Source organism: Caretta caretta, chromosome 6, assembly GCF_965140235.1.
Source record: "Caretta caretta isolate rCarCar2 chromosome 6, rCarCar1.hap1, whole genome shotgun sequence".
NCBI classification, from domain to species: domain Eukaryota; kingdom Metazoa; phylum Chordata; order Testudines; family Cheloniidae; genus Caretta; species Caretta caretta.
Window position 1 is genome coordinate 8,463,222 of NC_134211.1, and position 19,280 is coordinate 8,482,501.

A 19,280-nucleotide genomic window follows, 5' to 3' on the forward strand; every position below is an offset into this window, starting at 1 on the left:
CTGGCCCCTGGGGACCCTTCCAGGAGGTGTCATTTCGGTTCAGGGAGAGAGACCGCAACAGTATGGAGGGGGTGCCACAGTCCAGGGCCGTCATCAACAACCCGGCCGACATCAGCGTCATCGTGGGCTACTTCGTCCTGGTCATCTGCGTAGGGCTCTGGGTAGGTGACCTGGGGACACAGCCCTTTGCCCCAGTCCCCTCTCTCCCACCCCCCAACACTGGGCACCAGGGGGAGAAATTGCACAGGGTAGAGACCTGAGCCACTCTTCTGGGACCCAGAACCACCAGGCAGAGAACGAGAACTGACCACCCCAAAATTAGACCCAAAACTTGAGTCAAGGACATCCCCATATACACCCTGCTATCCAGCCATCTATCCACCCATCCCCATATACACCCCTCTATCTATCCCCCATCCCCATATACACCCCTCTATCTATCCATCTATCCACTCATCCACATACGCACCTTGCTATCTATCCACCCATCCCCATAAACACTCTCTATCTATCCCCCATCCCCATATGCACCCTGCTATCTATCCCCCCATCCAGCCATTCCCATATACACCCCTCTCTCTAGCTGTCCATCCATCCTTTCCCATACACCCCTTGCTTTCTATCCCTCTATCCATCCCCATACACACACCCCATCCATCCTTCATTCCCCAAACACACCCCTCTTTCTAGCCATCCCCATACACACCCCTCTGTCTATCCATTCATCCCTCCCCGTACATACCTCTCTCTCTATCCCTTTATCAGACTCCATAGGCACCTCCCTACCTATCTATCCACCCTAATACCCAACCTTCTATCCATCCAGCCCCAAGCAGAGCCCGCTCTTTATCCAGCTACACAACCCTCTGTCCACCCATCCATCCTGCTGCTCACCCCTCTCTCCATCCCCATACACACCCCTCTAGCCAGCTGTCTATCCCCATACACACACACATCTACCTATCTCCATACACACCCCTCTATCCATCAGTCTCCAGAACCCCCCCACACTTATCCATCCATCCCAGAATCAAGCATCATCACCCAGGAACTCAGTCTCTGAAACTTGAATTTCCATCTCAACCCTAGCATGTCTCTGTTGCTGGCAGATCCCAGAATCAAAGCCCAGGGCTCGACCCTGGAAATCTGACCCCAGAACTTGAACTGTGGCCCGGGAAGCCCATCCACAAAACAGTGGGGCTCAGAAGGGCCTGCGGCTGAGGCCCACATCCGCAGAGGACTTAGATGCCCAAGTCCTAGTTTTAGGCTCCCCTGAGATCCACAAAACTCTCACTCGGCTCCCACCCAACACCTAAGTCATGTAGTCGAAGTTTCATACCCGCCAGAGTTTCTGCCTCGGGGCACATGAGCTGCTGCCTCCCTCTGGGTGTCCAGGAGGACACGCATTCATGCTACCCACTGGGCTATGCTGATGTGGGACCCCCTCAGTCCCTCCTGGTACAGCTGTTCCACAGTGCCTCAGTGAAGGAGTGGGTACAGCCAGGGGACTGGCCCCAGGAGTCTCCCACCTCCCAGCTGGATGTCCCAAGCACCGGCCCATAGAGTTCTTCTCAAGCTCTGACCTGCTCTCTCTCTGGCCCAGGGACTCTTGTTCTTTAAAGCCACCGTGGAGAAGCTGCACCAGGAGAGACCAAGGGAGCTCGCACGTCCGACTATCCCATTATTGCTCCGTGGCTTCTCTTCAGGCAGAGGGGGGAATTGAACCAGGAGCTTCCACAACCCAGGCTGAGTGCTCTAAGCACTGGGCTGGAAGTCGTAAGCTGGGCACCTCCTCCTGTGGCTGGTTTGTGGGGAGCGAGGCAGGCGCCCAACTCATTCTCACAAGGAACAACGGAGATACCAAAGCTGCCCGACCCCAGGAGAGGGATTCCCGGCTCTGGGCCGCTGGCAGAGCGAGGCGCCTCTCTGCAGCCTGGACTAAGGGGGCAAACTCCATGAGAGGGGCAGGACTTAGGACCTCCCATCTCCCACTGCCTGGCTCATATGGCTCCCTGCCTAGCACGCCTAGCACCCATTCATTATATAGGGAGCCTGGCGCCTAGCTCAGGCTTTCTGGATCCCAGTGTTGGTCCAGTGATTTTTCTCAGCACCTAAACATTAGGTGTTCCCATGCCGAGCACCATGATACCTAAGTCCCTTTGTGGAGCCGGACCTTAGAACCCAACAATCTCATGTGATTGACATGCCTAGAACACAAGTCACTGGCATGATTGATGTACCTAGAACCCAAACCGCTAGGATCTTGGATGGGGCTGTCCTTGTTCCACCACTCCCACGACATTTCTGTCCCTTCTCCCGCTTATCACTCCCTCTACTCCACCCCAGGAGGGTCCCATCTCACAGTGGAAGGGCTGGTGGGGCCTCATCCCGGCTGTACAGTTGGTTTTTTGCTCTTCTCATAGTCTTAGCTCTTTGATCTCAGCTCCAGATTGGGCAGGGACAGGGGAAGAGGTTGTTAATTATTACTGGGAAGTACATGGTCCATGCTCATGAGGCCTGTAATGAGGTGTTGTAAATTTAGCAGATTAGTCAGGGAGCAGAAATGTACGGCGTATGCCCCCTGCATCACTTTGCCACACAAAGTCCCCCGACCGTTGACCCATGGCTTTAATAAGTCACTGCGGCCCCTCCAACTAGCCAGCCCCATCCCCTCACAGCCTCGAGTGCTGGATCCTCCCCCCGCGGACACCTCAGCTTGCTGCAGTACGTGGCAAAGACCCAAAATGATGGGACACACTAGAATTACTCAGGCAAGACACGTGCACGGCACTCAGTGCCAGGCTGGCTCACAACCGAGGCCCATCTAACTCAGCCTCCAGCAAAGGAAAATGTGACACACACACACACACACACCCCTCCACCCCCCGCAATACACATCTCAACCTGGTCTCTAACAGGGACCCCCCTGAAGCCTTGCGGCAGGAAGCTGTGTCACCAACTCTGGCTAGTTTCAGCCACTGAAATACCCAGTCCCTCTTTGAATCTTGGCCCCCCACAACTTCTGGTGGCAGGCAGTTCCGAAGGCCGATCACGCCTCGGGTGAAAGTGCATTTCCTGCCTCCTTGTGATTGACTCCAGGAGCTCAATCTATTTAGCGAAACCAAGAGCAGGTTAAGGGGTGGGCTGATCACAGTCTGTACGTACCTCCATAGGGAACAAATCATTAATACGGGGCTCTTTAGTGGACGAAGGTCTGACACGACCCAGTGGCTGGACGTAGGCAAATTCAGCCTGGAACTAAGGGGTACGTTTTTAAGAGTGAGGGGAATTAACCATTGGAACAGCTCACCCAGGGCTGTGGCTGATTCGCCATCGCTGGGAAGTTGGTGCCCCAGTTCAGCCAGCAACGATTTGGGGCAGTTCCCTGGCCTGTGCTACCCGGGAGGTCAGACCCGGCTGGCCTGAGAATCTCTGAGCCCCAGGTCAGTCACTCTCCAGAGGAGATTTGCTCCAGCCCGCTGAGCCGTCCCATCGCCCTTCTCGGAGCCTGGCATCTCCAGACAGAGCTGGGGGGACTCACCCCGTGGAGGGAGACAGAGCTGGCGGGGTACCTCTGGAGTTGGTGGAGAAACCCAGCATCCAGCCCATGGAAAACGCCCTCCTCCCGCTCTCGCCCCTGCAGTCTATGTGCCGCACCAACCGCAGCACCATCGGGGGTTACTTCCTGGCTGGTAGGAACATGGTCTGGGGGCCGGTGAGTATTGCAGTGGGGGCGGGGGAGATAGACAGACAGACAGATAGATGGGTGCGTATGGGGCTAACCGTCGATCTCGGGAACGGATTCAGAGATGGATTTAGGGAAGAGGGTTAATACTTGACCCTAGAAGCAGCTGGGGTGAGGATGGGGCAGTGTGGGGCGGGGCAGGGGATTGATGTCAGGGGGCCCATAGAAAGGATATGAGGTTGAGTGGCAGGGGGTTGGGGTTAGGGGCAGTGCCCGGGGGCAGGGGGTTGGGGTTAGGGGCAGTGCCCGGGGGCAGGGGGCTGGCGTTAGGGGCAGTGCCTGGGGCAGGGGGTGGCATTAGGGGCAGTGCCCTGGGGCAGGGGTTTGGCATTAGGGGCAGTGCCCGGGGCAGGGGGTGGGGGTTAGGGGCAGTGCCCGGGGGCAGGGGGTTGGGGTTAGGGGCAGTGCCCAGGGGCAGGGGGTTGGCATTAGGGGCAGTGCCCGGGGGCAAGGGGTTGGGGTTAGGGGCAGTGCCCAGGGCAGGGGCTGGCTTTAGGGGCAGTGCCCAGGGGCAGGGGGTTGGGGTTGGGGCAGTGCCCGGGGGCAGGGGGTTGGGGTTAGGGGCAGTGCCCGGGGGCAGGGGGTTGGCATTAGGGGCAGTGCCTGGGGGCAGGGGGTTGGGGTTAGGGGCAGTGCCCGGGGCAGGGGCTGGCTTTAGGGGCAGTGCCCAGGGGCAGGGGGTTGGGTCAGTGCCCGGGGGCAGGGGGTTGGGGTTAGGGGCAGTGCCCGGGGCAGGGGGTTGGGGTTAGGGGCAGTGCCCGGGGCAGGGGCTGGCTTTAGGGGCAGTGCCCAGGGGCAGGGGTTGGCATTAGGGGCAGTGCCCGGGGGCAGGGGGTTGGGGTTAGGGGCAGTGCCCGGGGGCAGGGGGTTGGCATTAGGGGCAGTGCCCGGGGCAGGGGGTTGGGGTTAGGGGCAGTGCCCAGGGGCAGGGGGCTGGGGTTAGGGGCAGTGCCCGGGGCAGGGGGTTGGGGTTAGGGGCAGTGCCCGGGGGCAGGGGGTTGGCATTAGGGGCAGTGCCCGGGGGCAGGGGGTTGGGGTTAGGGGCAGTGCCGGGGCAGGGGGTTGGGGTTAGGGGCAGTGCCCGGTGGCAGGGGCTGGCATTAGGGGCAGTGCCCGGGGGCAGGGGTTGGCATTAGGGGCAGTGCCCGGGGGCAGGGGATTGGGGTTAGGGGCAGTGCCCGGGGCAGGGGGTTGGGGTTAGGGGCAGTGCCCAGGGGCAGGGGGCTGGCTTTAGGGGCAGTGCCCGGGGGCAGGGGGTTGGCATTAGGGGCAGTGCCCGGGGCAGGGGGTTGGGGTTAGGGGCAGTGCCCGGGGGCAGGGAGTTGGGGTTAGGGGCAGTGCTCAGTGCACCTATCCATAGCCCAGTCCCTCTCCCTCCGGCTATGCTGCAGGTGGGCGCGTCTCTCTTTGCCAGCAACATTGGCAGTGGGCACTTCGTGGGGCTGGCTGGCACCGGTGCCGCCAGTGGCCTGGCTGTGGCCGGCTTCGAGTGGAATGTAAGTGATTTTGAGTGCCCAGAACCCCCTCCCCCCCCATCTCCCCCTCCCTGACCCCACTGCCCCTCCCTGACCCCTCTCCTCTCTCCCTGCCAGGCTCTCTTCGTGGTTCTCCTCCTGGGATGGCTCTTCGTACCTGTCTACCTCACTGCCGGGGTGAGCATCACACTGGGTATAGGCTGGGGTGGCTGGGAGCCAGGACTCCTGGGTTCTATCCCAATCCTGGGAGAGGAGTGGGCTCTGGTGGGTTAGAGCTGGGGGCTGGGAGCCAGGTCTCCGGGGTTTTATCCTCAGCTCCAGGAGGGGAGGGCAGTGGGGTCTAGTGGGTCAGAGCAACGGTGGCTGGAAGCCAGGACTCCTGGGTTCTATCCCAACTCTGGGAGAGGAGTGGGGTCTCGTGGGTTAGACCGGGGGGCTGGGAGCCAGGACTCCGGGGTTTTATCCTCAGCTCTGGGAGGGGAGGGCAGCGGGGTCTGGTGGGTTAGAGCAGTGGGGGCTGGGAGCCAGGACACCTGGGTTCCATTCTGTTCTCCCTTTACCTGCAGGTGATCACGATGCCCCAGTATCTGAAGAAGCGATTTGGGGGCCGGCGAATCCGGATCTATCTGTCCATCCTGTCCCTCTTTCTCTACATCTTCACTAAAATCTCAGTACGTAATTAATCCTCTTCCAGGGGGTGGGCAGGAGCACCGGCTGTGGGTGGTGTTCCTGGCTTCTCCCAGCAGGGGGTGCTGTGTACATTGGCCCAATGCTGAGACCCCCCATCCTGTATCGCCCCCCGTAGGTGGACATGTTCTCGGGGGCTGTTTTTATCCAGCAGGCTCTGGGCTGGAATATCTATGTCGCTGTCATTGCCCTGCTCGTAATTACCACCATATACACTGTGACAGGTAACGGGGCCGCATCTGGGGTGGGGGCCCAGGGGCTGCTCCAGCTGGGCCCTGGGGAGCGAGGGGGGGGGAGCATAGGTGGGCACCATTTCACCCCACCCCTTGTTGCTCTCCCAGGGGGGCTGGCAGCCCTGATGTACACCGACACAGTACAAACCTTCGTCATCATTGGGGGAGCCTTCGTCCTCATGGGCTTTGGTGAGTGAGATCCACCCACTGCTCCCCCACGGACAGGGGCAGGAATTGCAGCTGAAAGGAAGCCGCCGGTGCCTCCAGACCCAGCAGGGGGCGCTGTAGGGAGTGGGGAGGGGGTGCCAGTTGTGGGGGGCTCCCGGTGACTCCAGTCCCAGCAGGAGATGCTATAGGAAGCAGGGCGGGGGTCCTGACTGGGGCGGGGGGGGGCTCCTGGTGACTCCAGTCCCAGCAGGGGGTGCTGAAGGAAGTAGGGAAGGGGTGCTGGTTGTGGGGGGCTCCCGATGACTCCAGTCCCAGCAGGAGATGCTATAGGAAGCAGGGCGGGGGTCCTGACTGGGGCGGGGGGGGCTCCTGGTGACTCCAGTCCCAGCAGGGGGTGCTGTAGGAAGTAGGGAAGGGGTGCTGGTTGTGGGGGGCTCCCGGTGACTCCAGCCCCGAGTTCTCCCAGATGTTGGGCGCAGGCTGCCGTGGTCACTCTTGGTCACAGTGCCCCCTGTCGGTTGCTTTGCAGCATTTCACGAGGTGGGGGGCTACCAGGGGCTCTTTGACAAGTACCTAGAGGCCATTCCCAGCAAGACCCTCTCTCCCGCCCCGGCCCTGTACAACATCTCAGCCACCTGCTACCAGCCCCGCCCCGACGCCTTCCACCTCCTCCGTGACCCCCTGACGGGAGACCTCCCCTGGCCAGCGCTAATCTTCGGCCTCACCATCATCTCCACCTGGTACTGGTGCAGCGACCAGGTATGGGGGCGGGGAGTGGGGCCCGGGGCCTTTCCCCTCTGGGGGCGCCGGTTCCCATCCAGCCCCAGGGTGGGGACTGGCTGGCTCAGGGTGTGGGGCCTGCCACGGGGGCATTCCCTGTTCACAGGTGATTGTGCAGCGTTGCCTAGCGGGCAGGAGCCTGACCCACGTCAAAGCCGGCTGCATCCTCTGTGGGTACCTGAAGCTGTTGCCCATGTTCCTCATGGTGATGCCAGGCATGATCAGCCGCATCCTCTACCCAGGTACGGTGCTCCTCACCTCACCAGGAGATAGTGACGGCTGCCCCCTGCTGGCGGGATCCCAGCTGCCCCATGCCTTAGCCCCCTGCCTCCAGGCCTGGCCGCCCTGCTGACCCCGTTTTCTCCCCAGACGAGGTGGCCTGCGTGGTGCCAGAGGACTGCAAGCGGATCTGTGGCACTGAAGTCGGCTGCTCCAACATCGCCTACCCCAAGTTGGTGGTGACGCTCATGCCTGCTGGTAAGCAGTTGGAGCTGGCCCCCAATGCCTTAGTGCATTGCTAGCGGGGTGCTGTTCTGCAGGGAGCGGCCGTGGGATTCAGCACGGGGCGCTGGGCTGCAGTGGGTTGGGGGGGCTCAGCAGGGGGCACTGGGCTGTGGGGAGGGGGCAGGGGGCTGAGCAGGGGGCACCGTGCTGTAGGGAGCGGGCGGGGGCTCGGCAGGGAGCGCTGGGCTGCAGGAAGCGGGCGGGGGCTCGGCAGGGGGCACTGGGCTGCAGGGAGCGGGCGGGGGGCTCAGCAAGGGGCACTGGGCTGCAGGGAGCAGGCGGGGGGCTCGGCAGGGGGCACTGGGCTGCAGGGAGCGGGCGGGGGGCTCAGCAGGGGGCGCTGGGCTGCAGGGAGCAGGCGTGGGCTCAGCAGGGGGCGCTGGGCTGCAGGGAGCGGGCGGGGGGCTCAGCAGGGGGCACCGTGCTGCAGGGAGCAGGCGGGGGGCTCAGCAAGGGGCACTGGGCTGCAGGGAGCAGGTGTGGGCTCAGCAGGGGGCGCTGGGCTGCAGGGAGGGGGCAGGGGGCTCAGCAGGGGGTGCTGGGCTGCAGGGAGTGGGCGGGGGTTCGGCACGGGGCGCTGGGCTGCAGGGAAGAGGGCAGGTGGCTCAGCAGGGGGCGCTGGGCTGCAGGGAGCAGGCAGGGGACTCAGCAGGGGGCGCCAGGCTGCAGGGAGTGGGCGGGGGTTCGGCACGGGGCGCTGGGCTGCAGGGAAGAGGGCAGGGGGCTCAGCAGGGGGCGCTGTGCTGCAGGACGGGGGCGGGGGCTCGGTAGGGGGAGCTGGGCTGCAGGAGTGGGCGGGGGCTCGGCAGGGGGCACTGGGCTGCAGGGAGCAGGCAGGGGGCTCAGCAAGGGGCACCGGGCTGCAGGGAGCAGGCGGGGGGCTCAGCAGGGGGGGCTGGGCTGCAGGGAGCGGGCTGGGGGCTCAGCAGGGGGCGCTGGGCTGCAGGGAAGAGGGCAGGGGGCTCAGCAGGGGGCGCTGTGCTGCAGGAGCGGGCTGGGGGCTCGGCAGGGGGCACCGTGCTGCAGGGAGCAGGCGAGGGGCTCAGCAGGGGGCGCTGGGCTGCAGGGAGCGGGCAGGGGCTCGGCAGGGGGCACCTTGCTGCAGGGAGGGGGCGGGGGCTCGGCAGGGGGCACTGGGCTGCAGGGAGCGGGCGGGGGGCTCAGCAGGGGGCGCTGGGCTGAAGGGAAGAGGGCAGGGGGCTCAGCAGGGGGCGCTGGGCTGCAGGGAGCAGGCGTGGGCTCAGCAGGGGGGGCTGGGCTGCAGGGAGCAGGCGGGGGGCTCAGCAGGGGGCGCTGGGCTGCAGGGAGCAGGCGGGGGGCTCAGCAGGGGGCGCTGGGCTGAAGGGAAGAGGGCAGGGGGCTCAGCAGGGGGCGCTGGGCTGCAGGGAGCAGGCGGGGGGCTGAGCAGGGGGCGCTGGGCTGCAGGGAGCGGGCGGGGGGCTCAGCAGGGGGCGCTGGGCTGCAGGGAGCAGGCGGGGGGCTCAGCAGGGGGCGCTGGGCTGAAGGGCAGGGGCCATATGACTCTCTGTCGCCCCCTACAGGTCTGCGAGGGTTGATGCTGGCCGTGATGCTGGCCGCCCTGATGAGCTCCCTGGCCTCCATCTTCAATAGCAGCAGCACCCTATTCACCATGGACATCTACAACCGCCTGCGGCCCCGGGCCAGGAGCAAGGAGCTGCTGATTGTGGGCAGGTGAGGGTACGCTCGGGGCACTGTGCTGCGGGGAGGGCTGTGCCTCTGAGCTCCCTGTGGGCCCAGCCATGCCCCTGCCCCTCACCCTGGTCTCTGGGCAGGGTGTGGATCTTGTGCATGGTGGCCATCAGCATTGCCTGGATCCCAGTGGTGCAGGCAGCGCAGAGCGGGCAGCTCTTCGATTACATCCAGTCCATCGCCAGCTACCTGGCGCCACCCATCGCTGCCGTCTTCTTCCTCGCCCTGTTCGTTAAGAGAGTCAATGAGCCCGTGAGTGCCAGGGGACCCAGGCATTCGGAGATGGACCGGGGAGGAGGAGGGAGGGACCCAGGTGTCCGGGGATGGTGAGAAGGGGCCGGAGGAGTGGGGAACCCAGGTATCTGGAGATGGGGAGGAGGGGTCAAGGGTGGGGGAGCCGAGGGACCCAGGTGACCGGGGATGGCGAGAAGGGGCCATTCTTCCTGGCAGGGGTTTTTATTCCCTTCCCCCAGAGTTTAAGCTGGCGGGACAAGGCCTCATGGGCATCTCCTCTTCATGGGGGGGGGGGGGCATCATTTGCCCTCTGATGCTCCGCATTGGGCTGTCTGGTGTCTCTGAGTCTGGCCCACTCAGCTTTGGGCTGCGGGGCTGTTTTGTTGCTGTGTACATGGCCGGGCGCGGGCCAGGGTCTAGGAGCCTGCGGGGTCAGAGGGTCCCAGAGCCCGGGCTCCAGCCCAACCCCAAACGTTTACACAGCAGTCAAACAGCCCCGCAGCCTGGGCCAGCGTGGGCCACTAATTGCCATGGAGACAGAGCCCGCGGGGGGGCCATCTTTTGTCCTGTGGCAAACTGGCCTCTCACCCCCGGGGGCGCGATTCGCCCGGCGGGTGATTTGCCCTTTCAGAGCAACCCCTCAGGGGTACAGAGGCGGTAGGTGAGGTCGCTGCCTGCAGCAACGTACAAACGCTTCCGCAAGTCTACACACTAACCCCGCCGACCTTATTTAACAACGCTAACACACCGGGGGAGGCTGGGGCCCAGCTGTGCGGGCCTCAGTGTCCAGCTGAGCTCCAGAGGCCTTGGCCCGAGCTGACACCCGGTCTGCTGGTGTCCACAGCAGGCAGCAGAAGGAGGGAGGGAGAGAGGGACCCAGGTGTCCAGGCAGTGGGGAGGGAGGGGAGGAGTGGGGGGAACCCAGTGTCTAGGCAGTGGAAGGATGGGGGAGGGGTGGCGTGGAGGGTGTGGGGGACCCAAGTGTCGGGCACAGGGCAGACGGAGGAGGGGGGGGGGACCCAGGCGTCCGGGGAGCGGGAGACCAGGGGAGGGTGGAGGGGGTGCGGAATGCGCATCCCGGCCGTGGGAGGATGAGGGAGCGAGGACTCAGAAGCCCAGGTGACACCCCCCTCCCCCCGCCTTTCTCCACACAGGGCGCGTTCTGGGGGCTGGTCGGGGGGCTGCTGATGGGCCTGGCCCGTCTGCTGCCTGAATTCGCCTATGGCACTGGCAGCTGCACCTTCCCCAGTGCCTGCCCCCGCCTCGTCTGCGGGGTCCACTACCTGTACTTCGCCATCATCCTCTTCCTGGCCAGTGTCGCCCTGGTGGTGGGGGTATCGCTTTGCACCCCACCTATCCCTGACAAGCACGTGAGTAGCCCTTGGGAGCGGGGAAGGGGGATGGGAGCCAGGCGTCCGGGACAGCTGCACAGGGTGCTCACCCTAGAAGAGAGAGACCAGGGTGGGGAAGAATCCAGGACAGGACCACAGGGTGCTCGCCCCTAGTGGAAGAGACAAAGTGGGGAAAAGGGACCCAGGTGTCCGGGACAGCAGCACAGGGCTCTCCCCCCTAGGGGGAGGGAGCAGGACGGGGAATGCGACCCAGGCACCCCAGTGCAGAGTGCTCACCCTGCAACCCCCCATCCCCAGCTACACCGGCTGGTGTTCAGCCTGCGGCACAGCAAGGAGGAGCGCGTGGACCTGGACGTGGAGGAGGAGGAGAAGGAGGAGAGGAGGAGGAGGCAAGAAATGAGGCGGCAGCAAGGAGTGGCCGCGAACGGGGCTGTGGAGCACGTGCTGGAGGTGGAAGGTGGGGCTCTAGAGGACTCTGGGCTGCAGGGGGTGGGCGGGGGGCTCAGCAGGGGGCGCCAGGCTGCAGGTGGCGGACAGGGGGCTCAGCAGAGGGCGCCGGGCTGCAGGGACTGGGAGGGGGGCTCAGCAGGGGGCGCTGGGCTGCAGGGAGCAGGCAAGGGCTCAGCAGGGGGCGCCGGGCTGCAGGGGGCGGACGGGGGCTCAGCAGGGGGCGCCAGGCTGCAGGTGGCGGACAGGGGGCTCAGCAGGGGGTGCTGGGCTGCAGGGGGCGGACGGGGGCTCAGCAGGGGGCGCCAGGCTGCAGGTGGCGGACAGGGGGCTCAGCAGAGGGCGCCGGGCTGCAGGGGGCGGGCAGGGGGCTCAGCAGGGGGCGCCGGGCTGCAGGTGGCGGACAGGGGGCTCAGCAGAGGGTGCCGGGCTGCAGGTGGCGGACAGGGGGCTCAGCATACGGCGCCGGGCTGCAGGGGGCGGGCAGGGGGCTCAGCAGGGGGTGCTGGGCTGCAGGGGGCGGACGGGGGCTCAGCAGGGGGCGCCAGGCTGCAGGTGGCGGACAGGGGGCTCAGCAGAGGGCGCCGGGCTGCAGGGACTGGGAGGGGGGCTCAGCAGGGGGCGCCGGGCTGCAGGGAGCAGGCAAGGGCTCAGCAGGGGGCGCCAGGCTGCAGGTGGCGGACAGGGGGCTCAGCAGAGGGCGCTGGGCTGCAGGGGGCGGGCAGGGGGCTCAGCAGGGTGCGCTGGGCTGCAGGGAGCAGGCAAGGGCTCAGCAGGGGGCGCCGGGCTGCAGGGGGCGGGCGGGGGGCTCAGCAGGGGGCGCTGTTCACATTCTTTCTTCCACCAGGCCCCCCAGTAGGTCAGCCCCAGGGCTGCGTGGGGCGCTGCGTAGCCTGGCTCTGCAGCCTGGGGGGCGCGGCGCAGCAGGTGCCAGAGCCGGGTGTGGACAAGGAGGCCGAGGAGACACTGCCGGACATCACGGAGCAGCCAACCTGGAGCCGGGTCGTCAACCTCAACGCCATCGCCATGATGGCCGTCGCCCTCTTCCTGTGGGGCTATTACGCCTGAGCCGCTGCCCGCACCCCCACCTCTGCCCGGCTCTGAGCCCCACCGCAGGGAACCCACGGCAGCTTCTGCCTCTGCCACGGGGAACCCACAGCACCTCGGCCCCCCACTGCCGCCAAATAAACCCTTTTTCCCTTCCCCCGTTCCTGTAGCCCCCGCCCCCACTGCACCCTCTGTCCAATGTGGCCTCTCCCTGTGGTGGGGTCCCCTCTGCCCTATGCCATCGTCCCCCTCCCCCCCCCCGGCACTGTGCACCTCAGCTGTCAATGAGCGGCTTGTGTACACCCCTTCCCCCACCCCCAAGGTATTCTCTGGGGGCTCCCCTCCCGCCCAAACCCAGTGCTGCGACCACAGGAAGAGGGTGGAAATGGGAGGGGGACAGCATAGCCCCCAACCTCTCACCGACCCCCCAGCCCAGCCTCCCACCAGGTCCCCCCATGAAACTCAGGCTGGGAAGAGCGTGGAGGGAAAGCAATAGACAAATAAATGAATGGGAAACTCCAGCCAGTGTTTGCTTTTCTGGGAGGGAGCTGGCGCCCCCTAGAGGGGAAAGGCCCCGGGTCCCATTCCTCACCCCCCAGAGCCAGCCAATCCCCTAGCCCAGGGCCGGATCACAGCCAGCGCCCCCTAGAGGGGAAAGGCCCCAGGTCCCGTTCCCCACCACCCTGAGCCAGCCAATCCCCTAGCCCAGGGCCAGATCGGAGCCGGCATCCCCTAGAGGGGAAAGGCCCCAGGTCCCGTTCCCCACCCCCCCGAGCCAGCCAATCCCCTAGCCCAGGGCCGGATCACAGCCAGCGCCCTTTAGAGGGGAAAGGCCCTAAGTCCCGTTCCCCACCACAAACGCACCAGGACAAACAGGCTGTATACGAAAATAGAAAGGTCTATTTCAGAGCTATTCTGCCCCCTGGCGTTCAGACCGCCTTATGGGGATGGGATGGGATGCAGGGGCCGGGGCGGCAGAGAGGATTGTACAAAAGTTTCCCCCCAGATTTCAACCCCAAAGGATCTGGGAAGGAGCTCCCCAGAGCCCCATTCACATCATCCCCCATTGGAATTAAGGGGGGGCCTCGGATCCACCCCCATACCCTCCCCGCTGAATTTGGTACTCCCCCACTTAAAACCAAGTATCTTCTTTTTACCCCCATTGGAATTAAAGATGGGGGGCCACAGATTCACCCCATATTCCCTCACTGGAAAGTGGGGTCCCTTCTCCTAGTATGGGGGGGCTCTCGGTTCCCCATCTTGAAAGTAGGTTCCTCATGCTCCTGCCTCCAAAAATCCCATCCCTGCTAAGATCAGGGTCCCACCTATGTTTCCTCCATGGCTCTTAAGGGGTGTCAAAGCCCCCCACATTCCCCAGCAGAAAGCTGAAGGGGCTATTGGGATGGGGGACTCTTCCCTTCCCCCCAGTAAAGAGGGGTCCAATTCTCCCATCTGAAGTGGGGGTTTCCCTTCTCCCACAAGTCTGGTGTCTCCTCCCTGTTACCCAACTGAATCTGGGGTGTCTCCCCCATGGCAGTGAAGGGGTTCTGCAATCTCCCCAGGAAAGCGGGGTCCCGCCCGGAAATGGGGGCCTGCTCCTCTGCCCGCCGCGTCACAGGCTGCCCAGCGCCTGCCCCACCCGCACCCTGCGCCCAGCACTGGCGCGGAAGCCAAAGCGCCGGGGCCCCTGGAAGAGGAGGACGATGGTGGAGCCCAGGTTGAACTCGCCCAGGCCGGCCCCCTTGGGGGCGGGGACTCCAGCTGGCTCCGCCCAGGCCAAGTAGCTGCAGTCATGGTAGCAGCCCTGCACGTGGCGGGCGCAATTGGTGCGAAGGTCCTGCCGGAGAGAAAGGGGGCCACGGTTACCACGGTGACGGGCACCCCCCGATGCCACGTCTGCTCTGGTTTGCAGGAGCCATGTGACTGTGCGCTCACCCCCCCCCCACATGCGATCCCACGGGAGCACGTGCTCACTAGCCCCCCCCCCCCCACGTGCAATCCCACCAAAGCATATGCTCACCAGGCCCCCCCACATGCAATCCTATGGGAGCACATGCTAAGCGGGGGCCCCCCACGTGCAATCTCACAAGCATGCATGGGCTCACTAGAGGCCCCCCACGTGCGATCACACAAGCGCCTGCACACTCACCAGGGCCCCCCCTTGTCTGATCCCACAAATGCGTGCGCGCTCACCAGGGGCTCCCCCACATGAGATTCCACAAGCACACACATGCTCACCAGGGCCCCCCCTTGTCTGATCCCACAAATGCGTGCGTGCTCACCAGGGGCTCCCCCACATGAGATTCCACAAGCACACACATGCTCACCAGGGCCCCCCCACATGCAATCCCATGAGCATGTGCATGCTCACCAGGACACCCCACCCCCCCCCGCAACCCCACAAGCGCACACGCTCACCAAGGACCCCATCAGGACACCAGAGGGCTGCCCCCCTCTCCAGGGCTCCCAGCTCCCTCTGCCCCCAGCCCCACCTGGTCGCAGTAGATGCGGATGGAGCCCACGTTGGTGGCCCCCACGGCAGTCAGGGAGAAGAAGCCGTGGGCCCACTCCCCGCTCAGCACCACCCGCTCGTTGTGGCAGAACAGCCCCGGGATCCAGCGCACCACACTCGGGCTCACCGACATCAGGGACCCTGCCACAGACGGGCACGGGGCAGGGCAGGCAGACAGATGGGAGGGAAGAGGAGACCCCAGCGTGAGTGACAACCGGGTCCATGCCCCCCACCCCCCCAGCCTGCTCCCCCCCTCGGCTGTGCCGTACCAGGGAAGTGCCGGCGGTGCTGGATGTGCCAGTTGGTGGGCGAGTGGAAGCGGTGGTAGTCGCCCGGCGCCAGATAGATGACGCACTGATAGAGCCGATGCCCCCGGTGCCACCGTGGGGAGAGACCCCGGCCTGGGGGAGAGAGACGGACAGCAAAGGGTTAATTGGGGCCTGCCTTGGATTGGGGGAGACACACCCCAGATTGGCCCTCCAGCATGGCCCCCTTGGGGCCCAGATTGGCCCCTGGGATCTATCCCAGCCACCCCCCCTGGATTGGATCCTGGGCCCAGCCCCCCACCGTCAGCCCACCCCCAACCCCTCGCTCACCCCCATCTTCCCTCCAGTCCTGGGGCCCGAGGAAGCTCTCCAGGGAGTACGTCACCCCCTTCACCTGCTCCAGGCGGCTCCTCCGCACCCGGCCCAGGTGCACGATGCAGCCATCCGCCGGGCTGACCTGCAACCAGCCGGGACAGGATGAGAAGCGGGGATGGCCTCACAAGGGGATTCACGAGGGCAGGCCAGGGCGGTCACACCTGTGGCAGCTGAGCAAAGATGGGGGAGCTCCCAATCCCCAGGGAGCAGCGCCCTGGGGAAGGCAGGGGCAGGGCTCTGGGGAGGGCCCATGCCGGCCCGTGCACAGACAGTGCAAAGCTCTCGTGAAGAGCCAGGCTGTGAAGGCACCCGGCCCGGAGCCCCGGGGAACGCGCTTGTGTCTTGCACGTGCGGGAGGCTCAAGTGCCGCGGCTGGCACGGCCATGTTGAGCGGTGGCCAACGCCAGCTCGGGGCACTGCTGGGCACACGGCAGGCGGGTAGGTCTGGGACCCTGGTGAGCCTGGCCTCAAGGAGGGACGTGCATGTGTACTGCCACTGTGGGCATCCCCACGAACCATGTCAAAGGGGTGTCTCGGGGCTGGAAGACCCATGACATGGGGCACCTGGGGGAGGGGCCAATGAGACATACCATGTTGGGGTGGGGGTGGGACATACCATAATTGTACAGGAGGGGTGGGACATACCATGCCATGGCGGGAGGAGAACAAAATGAGACCTATCATATTTTAGGGGGTGCAGGAGTGGAATGTAACCATACCGTGGAGGGGCGGGGGGACCTGCCATGACATGGGAAGGCAATGAAGGGGCCGGTGAGACATACCATGTCATGGGAGGGCAATGGGGAGGCAGGGTGGGACATACCATACCATGGGAGGGCAATGGGAAGGCAAGGTGGGACGTACCATGCCATGGGAGGACCATGGGAGAGACCTACTATGTCATGGGGGGCAGGGCAAGACGTACTATGGCATGGGAGGACAACGGGGGGGCAGCATGAGACATACCATGCCATGGAAGGGCAATGGGGGACAGGGCAGGATATACCACGGCATGGAAGTGCAATGGGGGGGGAACACAGCAGGGCGTACCATGCCATGGGAGGGCAATGGAGGGCAACGAGGGATGTACCATGTCATGGGAGGGCAATGCGGGGGACAGGGCAGGACATACCATGTCATGGGGTGCGATGGGACGCACCCAGGGCTTGAGCGGGCGTCGGAAGAGCTCCCCAAGGCTGCGGTAGCTGCTCAGATCTTCCTCAGCCGCCTCGGCCATGTTGACGGAGAAGGCCCAGACGTAGAGCGCCAGCAGGGGGCGCCGCAGCCAGCGGGGCAGCGCCAGCCCAGTCAGCACCCCCCAGAGTCGCGAGAGCAGCCGGGTGGGGGTGCGACGGTACACGGCCTGCGGGGGGGGGGAGTCAGCAGGGGGCACTCGCCCCATAGCGCCCCGTATATACCCCCTCCCCCCACTCCTCCCCTCCCACCGCTTCTTCTGCCCCCCTTCTCCCCAGCTCCTCCCCCTCGTTGGCCCCTTGTCTACCCCCCACGCCCTGACCTTGCTGGTGGGCTGCAGCCCAGCATGGGTGAGGGGCTTGAGAATCTGCCAGGAGCGGAGCCGCAGGGCATGGCCAGGCATCTGGGGTAGATGGCGCCGCAGGGAGAGCCTGGGGATGGCCATCCTGGAGGGACACGTACAGCACCGCACACACACCACAGCTCACCCCTGGGGGTGAAACTGGGAGTTAGGAGATGCTCTGCACAGCCTGCCTTTGCCTGGGATGATCCCAGCCTGGGGCAGAGGGGAGTCACTGCCCCAGGCGCATCCCCCAAAGCCAGGCTGGGCCCCCCACGCCCATCAGGAGAGCAGCGCCCCGGTTCAGGGCTGCCATGGGGTCAGAGGGCACCCCCTAAGACAGAGCCAGCCCACTCCCCGAGATCACACACAGTTAGACACAGCATAACACAGACACACAGTGTCATACACACAGAGCATAACAGTGTTGTGCACAGGCAAGTGTAACACACAGAGCGTAACACACAAACAGCATCACACAGAGTATAGCAGTATAACACACACACTGATACAGAGATACATAGCGAAAGTGTTGCACATACAAATGTAATACACACAGGGTGTAACACACAAAGAGAGCATAAGCCAGCGGAACGCACTAACAGTGTAACACAGAAAGTGTAACCGCATCACACACAGAGCACAGTGTAACACACACACCAAGATACACACAGAGACACACAGAAAGAGTAAGAGTTGCACACACAAATTTAACACATAAACAGGGCATAACACAGTGTAACACACAGAGCATAACTATAACACAATAACAGATGTGATACACTGACAAACACAAAATGCACAGTGTAATTCACACACACTGTGTCTGTGTGTAACACGCAATGTCACAGTGTAGCACAGTGTAACACACGTCACACACATGCACACACAGTGTCACATACACACAGACTATAACATAGTGTAGCACAGAGAGAGATATACACACACATAACACACAGCAGCTGAGAGTGGGGTGTGACTCCTGAAAACCTTCAAACAAACACACACAAATATACACACACACACTGATGCACAGTGGCTGGGAGAGTGACTCCTAGCCTTTGGATCACACACACACAGAACAGGACACCCCCCACACGCATTAATAATGTAACACACACCTGCCCTGAGTGACGCACCTTGCTATTTATACACACAGGAAACAAAACTCACACACACTCGCTGACAGCAGAACGGACAACTGGCACAGGTACAACACACACATTTGACACAATGACCCACACCCTGCAACATGTACACACACACACACACACACTGATAGCAGGACAATGACTCTCAAGACAGCTGATATCTACTGATGTTGGTGCATCATATGCACACACACACACACACACCCACAACTCAGCACAGACACACACCCCCCAGCAGCCTCCTACAATATGGCACACAGAACAGTGACACACAGTCACACACACAAGGGCATGCGGAACAAGACACACACACATGTGCGCACAGTGACACACAATCACACACACAAGGGTACAGAGAATACTCCTAACACACAATCACACACACTATAACAATAGAGGGTAACATTCACACAAACACAAAATCACACTGACAGAACACTAACACAATCACAAACACACACACAAACACAGAGAAAAACACTGAATGACACTAACACAAAATCACACCCACTACAAGGGTACAGAGAATGACAACACACAAATGACCACACACACACACACACACAGGGCGAGGCCAGCCCAGACACACTCACTGGGAGCAAGGGTGTTGCTGGCCCGGATCTGTCTCTTCCTCCTCGCCAGTGCTCAGCAATGGCCATCACACAACACGTGCACAATGACTCACAAGGCTTGCACGGGGGGGCCGGGCGCTCCCTCACGGAATTGGCTCTGCACAAGCCTATGGTCTCATCATCACCCCACACAGCAGGACCATGACATCACCAGGCCACGCACACAGGTGGGATTGCAAACAGAAGGGGCTTGAACTATGCCCCAGATACGGCTGCATCTCAGGCCAGGCCAGGCATCCCCATATAAACAGCTCTTGAACCCCACCCCAGAGGGGGCTGCGTCTCAGCACCGGGCAACCCCATATAAACAGCCCTTGAACCCCACCCCAGAGGGGGCTGCATCTCAGCACTAAGCAAGGGATCCCCATATAAACAGTCCCCACACCCTGCACCAGAGGTGGCTGCATCTCAGTGCTGGGTGAGGGATC

The 19,280-nt window shown here is 63.4% G+C and overlaps 2 protein-coding genes across 4 annotated transcripts; one reads left to right on the forward strand and one right to left on the reverse strand.

Annotated features, from left to right (window-relative positions):
• The first annotated feature begins 22 nt into the window (after positions 1-22).
• Positions 23-12,903, forward strand: SLC5A2 (solute carrier family 5 member 2). Its single transcript, XM_048854434.2, has 15 exons — positions 23-161; positions 3,644-3,715; positions 5,137-5,241; positions 5,338-5,397; positions 5,787-5,891; positions 6,026-6,131; positions 6,249-6,329; positions 6,838-7,067; positions 7,195-7,330; positions 7,458-7,565; positions 9,134-9,284; positions 9,386-9,554; positions 10,691-10,906; positions 11,186-11,345; positions 12,183-12,903. Exons 1-15 carry the CDS (start codon positions 63-65, stop codon positions 12,401-12,403), a joined length of 2,019 nt encoding a protein of 672 aa, XP_048710391.2. The 5' UTR covers positions 23-62; the 3' UTR covers positions 12,404-12,903.
• A 357-nt stretch (positions 12,904-13,260) lies between these two features.
• LOC125638544 (phosphatidylserine decarboxylase proenzyme, mitochondrial) lies at positions 13,261-19,268 on the reverse strand. Of its 3 annotated transcripts, XM_048854458.2 has the most exons (7): positions 18,814-19,268; positions 17,052-17,219; positions 16,668-16,898; positions 15,491-15,617; positions 15,164-15,295; positions 14,875-15,035; positions 13,261-14,219 (listed from the first exon to the last, which is right to left on the reverse strand). In XM_048854458.2, the coding sequence occupies exons 2-7, from the start codon at positions 17,172-17,174 to the stop codon at positions 13,995-13,997; spliced, it is 999 nt and encodes a 332-aa protein (XP_048710415.2). In that variant the 5' UTR covers positions 17,175-17,219; positions 18,814-19,268; the 3' UTR covers positions 13,261-13,994. The 3 variants fall into 3 exon arrangements, with proteins under 3 accessions (XP_048710415.2, XP_048710413.2, XP_048710417.2); XM_048854456.2 differs by lacking the exon at positions 18,814-19,268 and having other exon boundaries at positions 17,052-18,634; XM_048854460.2 differs by lacking the exon at positions 18,814-19,268 and having other exon boundaries at positions 14,081-14,219; positions 14,801-15,035; positions 17,052-18,634.
• Between the last annotated feature and the right edge of the window lie 12 nt (positions 19,269-19,280).

What these genes read in the sequence shown, in the direction of transcription:
- SLC5A2 (XM_048854434.2), top strand. Translation starts at nt 63, where the DNA reads ATGGAGGGGGTGCCACAGTCCAGGGCCGTCATCAACAACCCGGCCGAC. An exon ending in CAGCCGCATCCTCTACCCAG is followed by an intron (nt 7,331 to 7,457) that starts GTACGGTGCTCC and finishes TTTTCTCCCCAG; the next exon opens with ACGAGGTGGCCTGCGTGGTG. An exon ending in GCACGTGCTGGAGGTGGAAG is followed by an intron (nt 11,346 to 12,182) that starts GTGGGGCTCTAG and finishes TTCTTCCACCAG; the next exon opens with GCCCCCCAGTAGGTCAGCCC.
- LOC125638544 (XM_048854458.2), bottom strand. Translation starts at nt 17,174, where the DNA reads ATGGCCATCCCCAGGCTCTCCCTGCGGCGCCATCTACCCCAGATGCCT. An exon ending in GGCTGCAGCCCACCAGCAAG is followed by an intron (nt 16,899 to 17,051) that starts GTCAGGGCGTGG and finishes CCCCCCCCGCAG; the next exon opens with GCCGTGTACCGTCGCACCCC. An exon ending in CCATCGCACCCCATGACATG is followed by an intron (nt 15,618 to 16,667) that starts GTATGTCCTGCC and finishes GGCTGGTTGCAG; the next exon opens with GTCAGCCCGGCGGATGGCTG.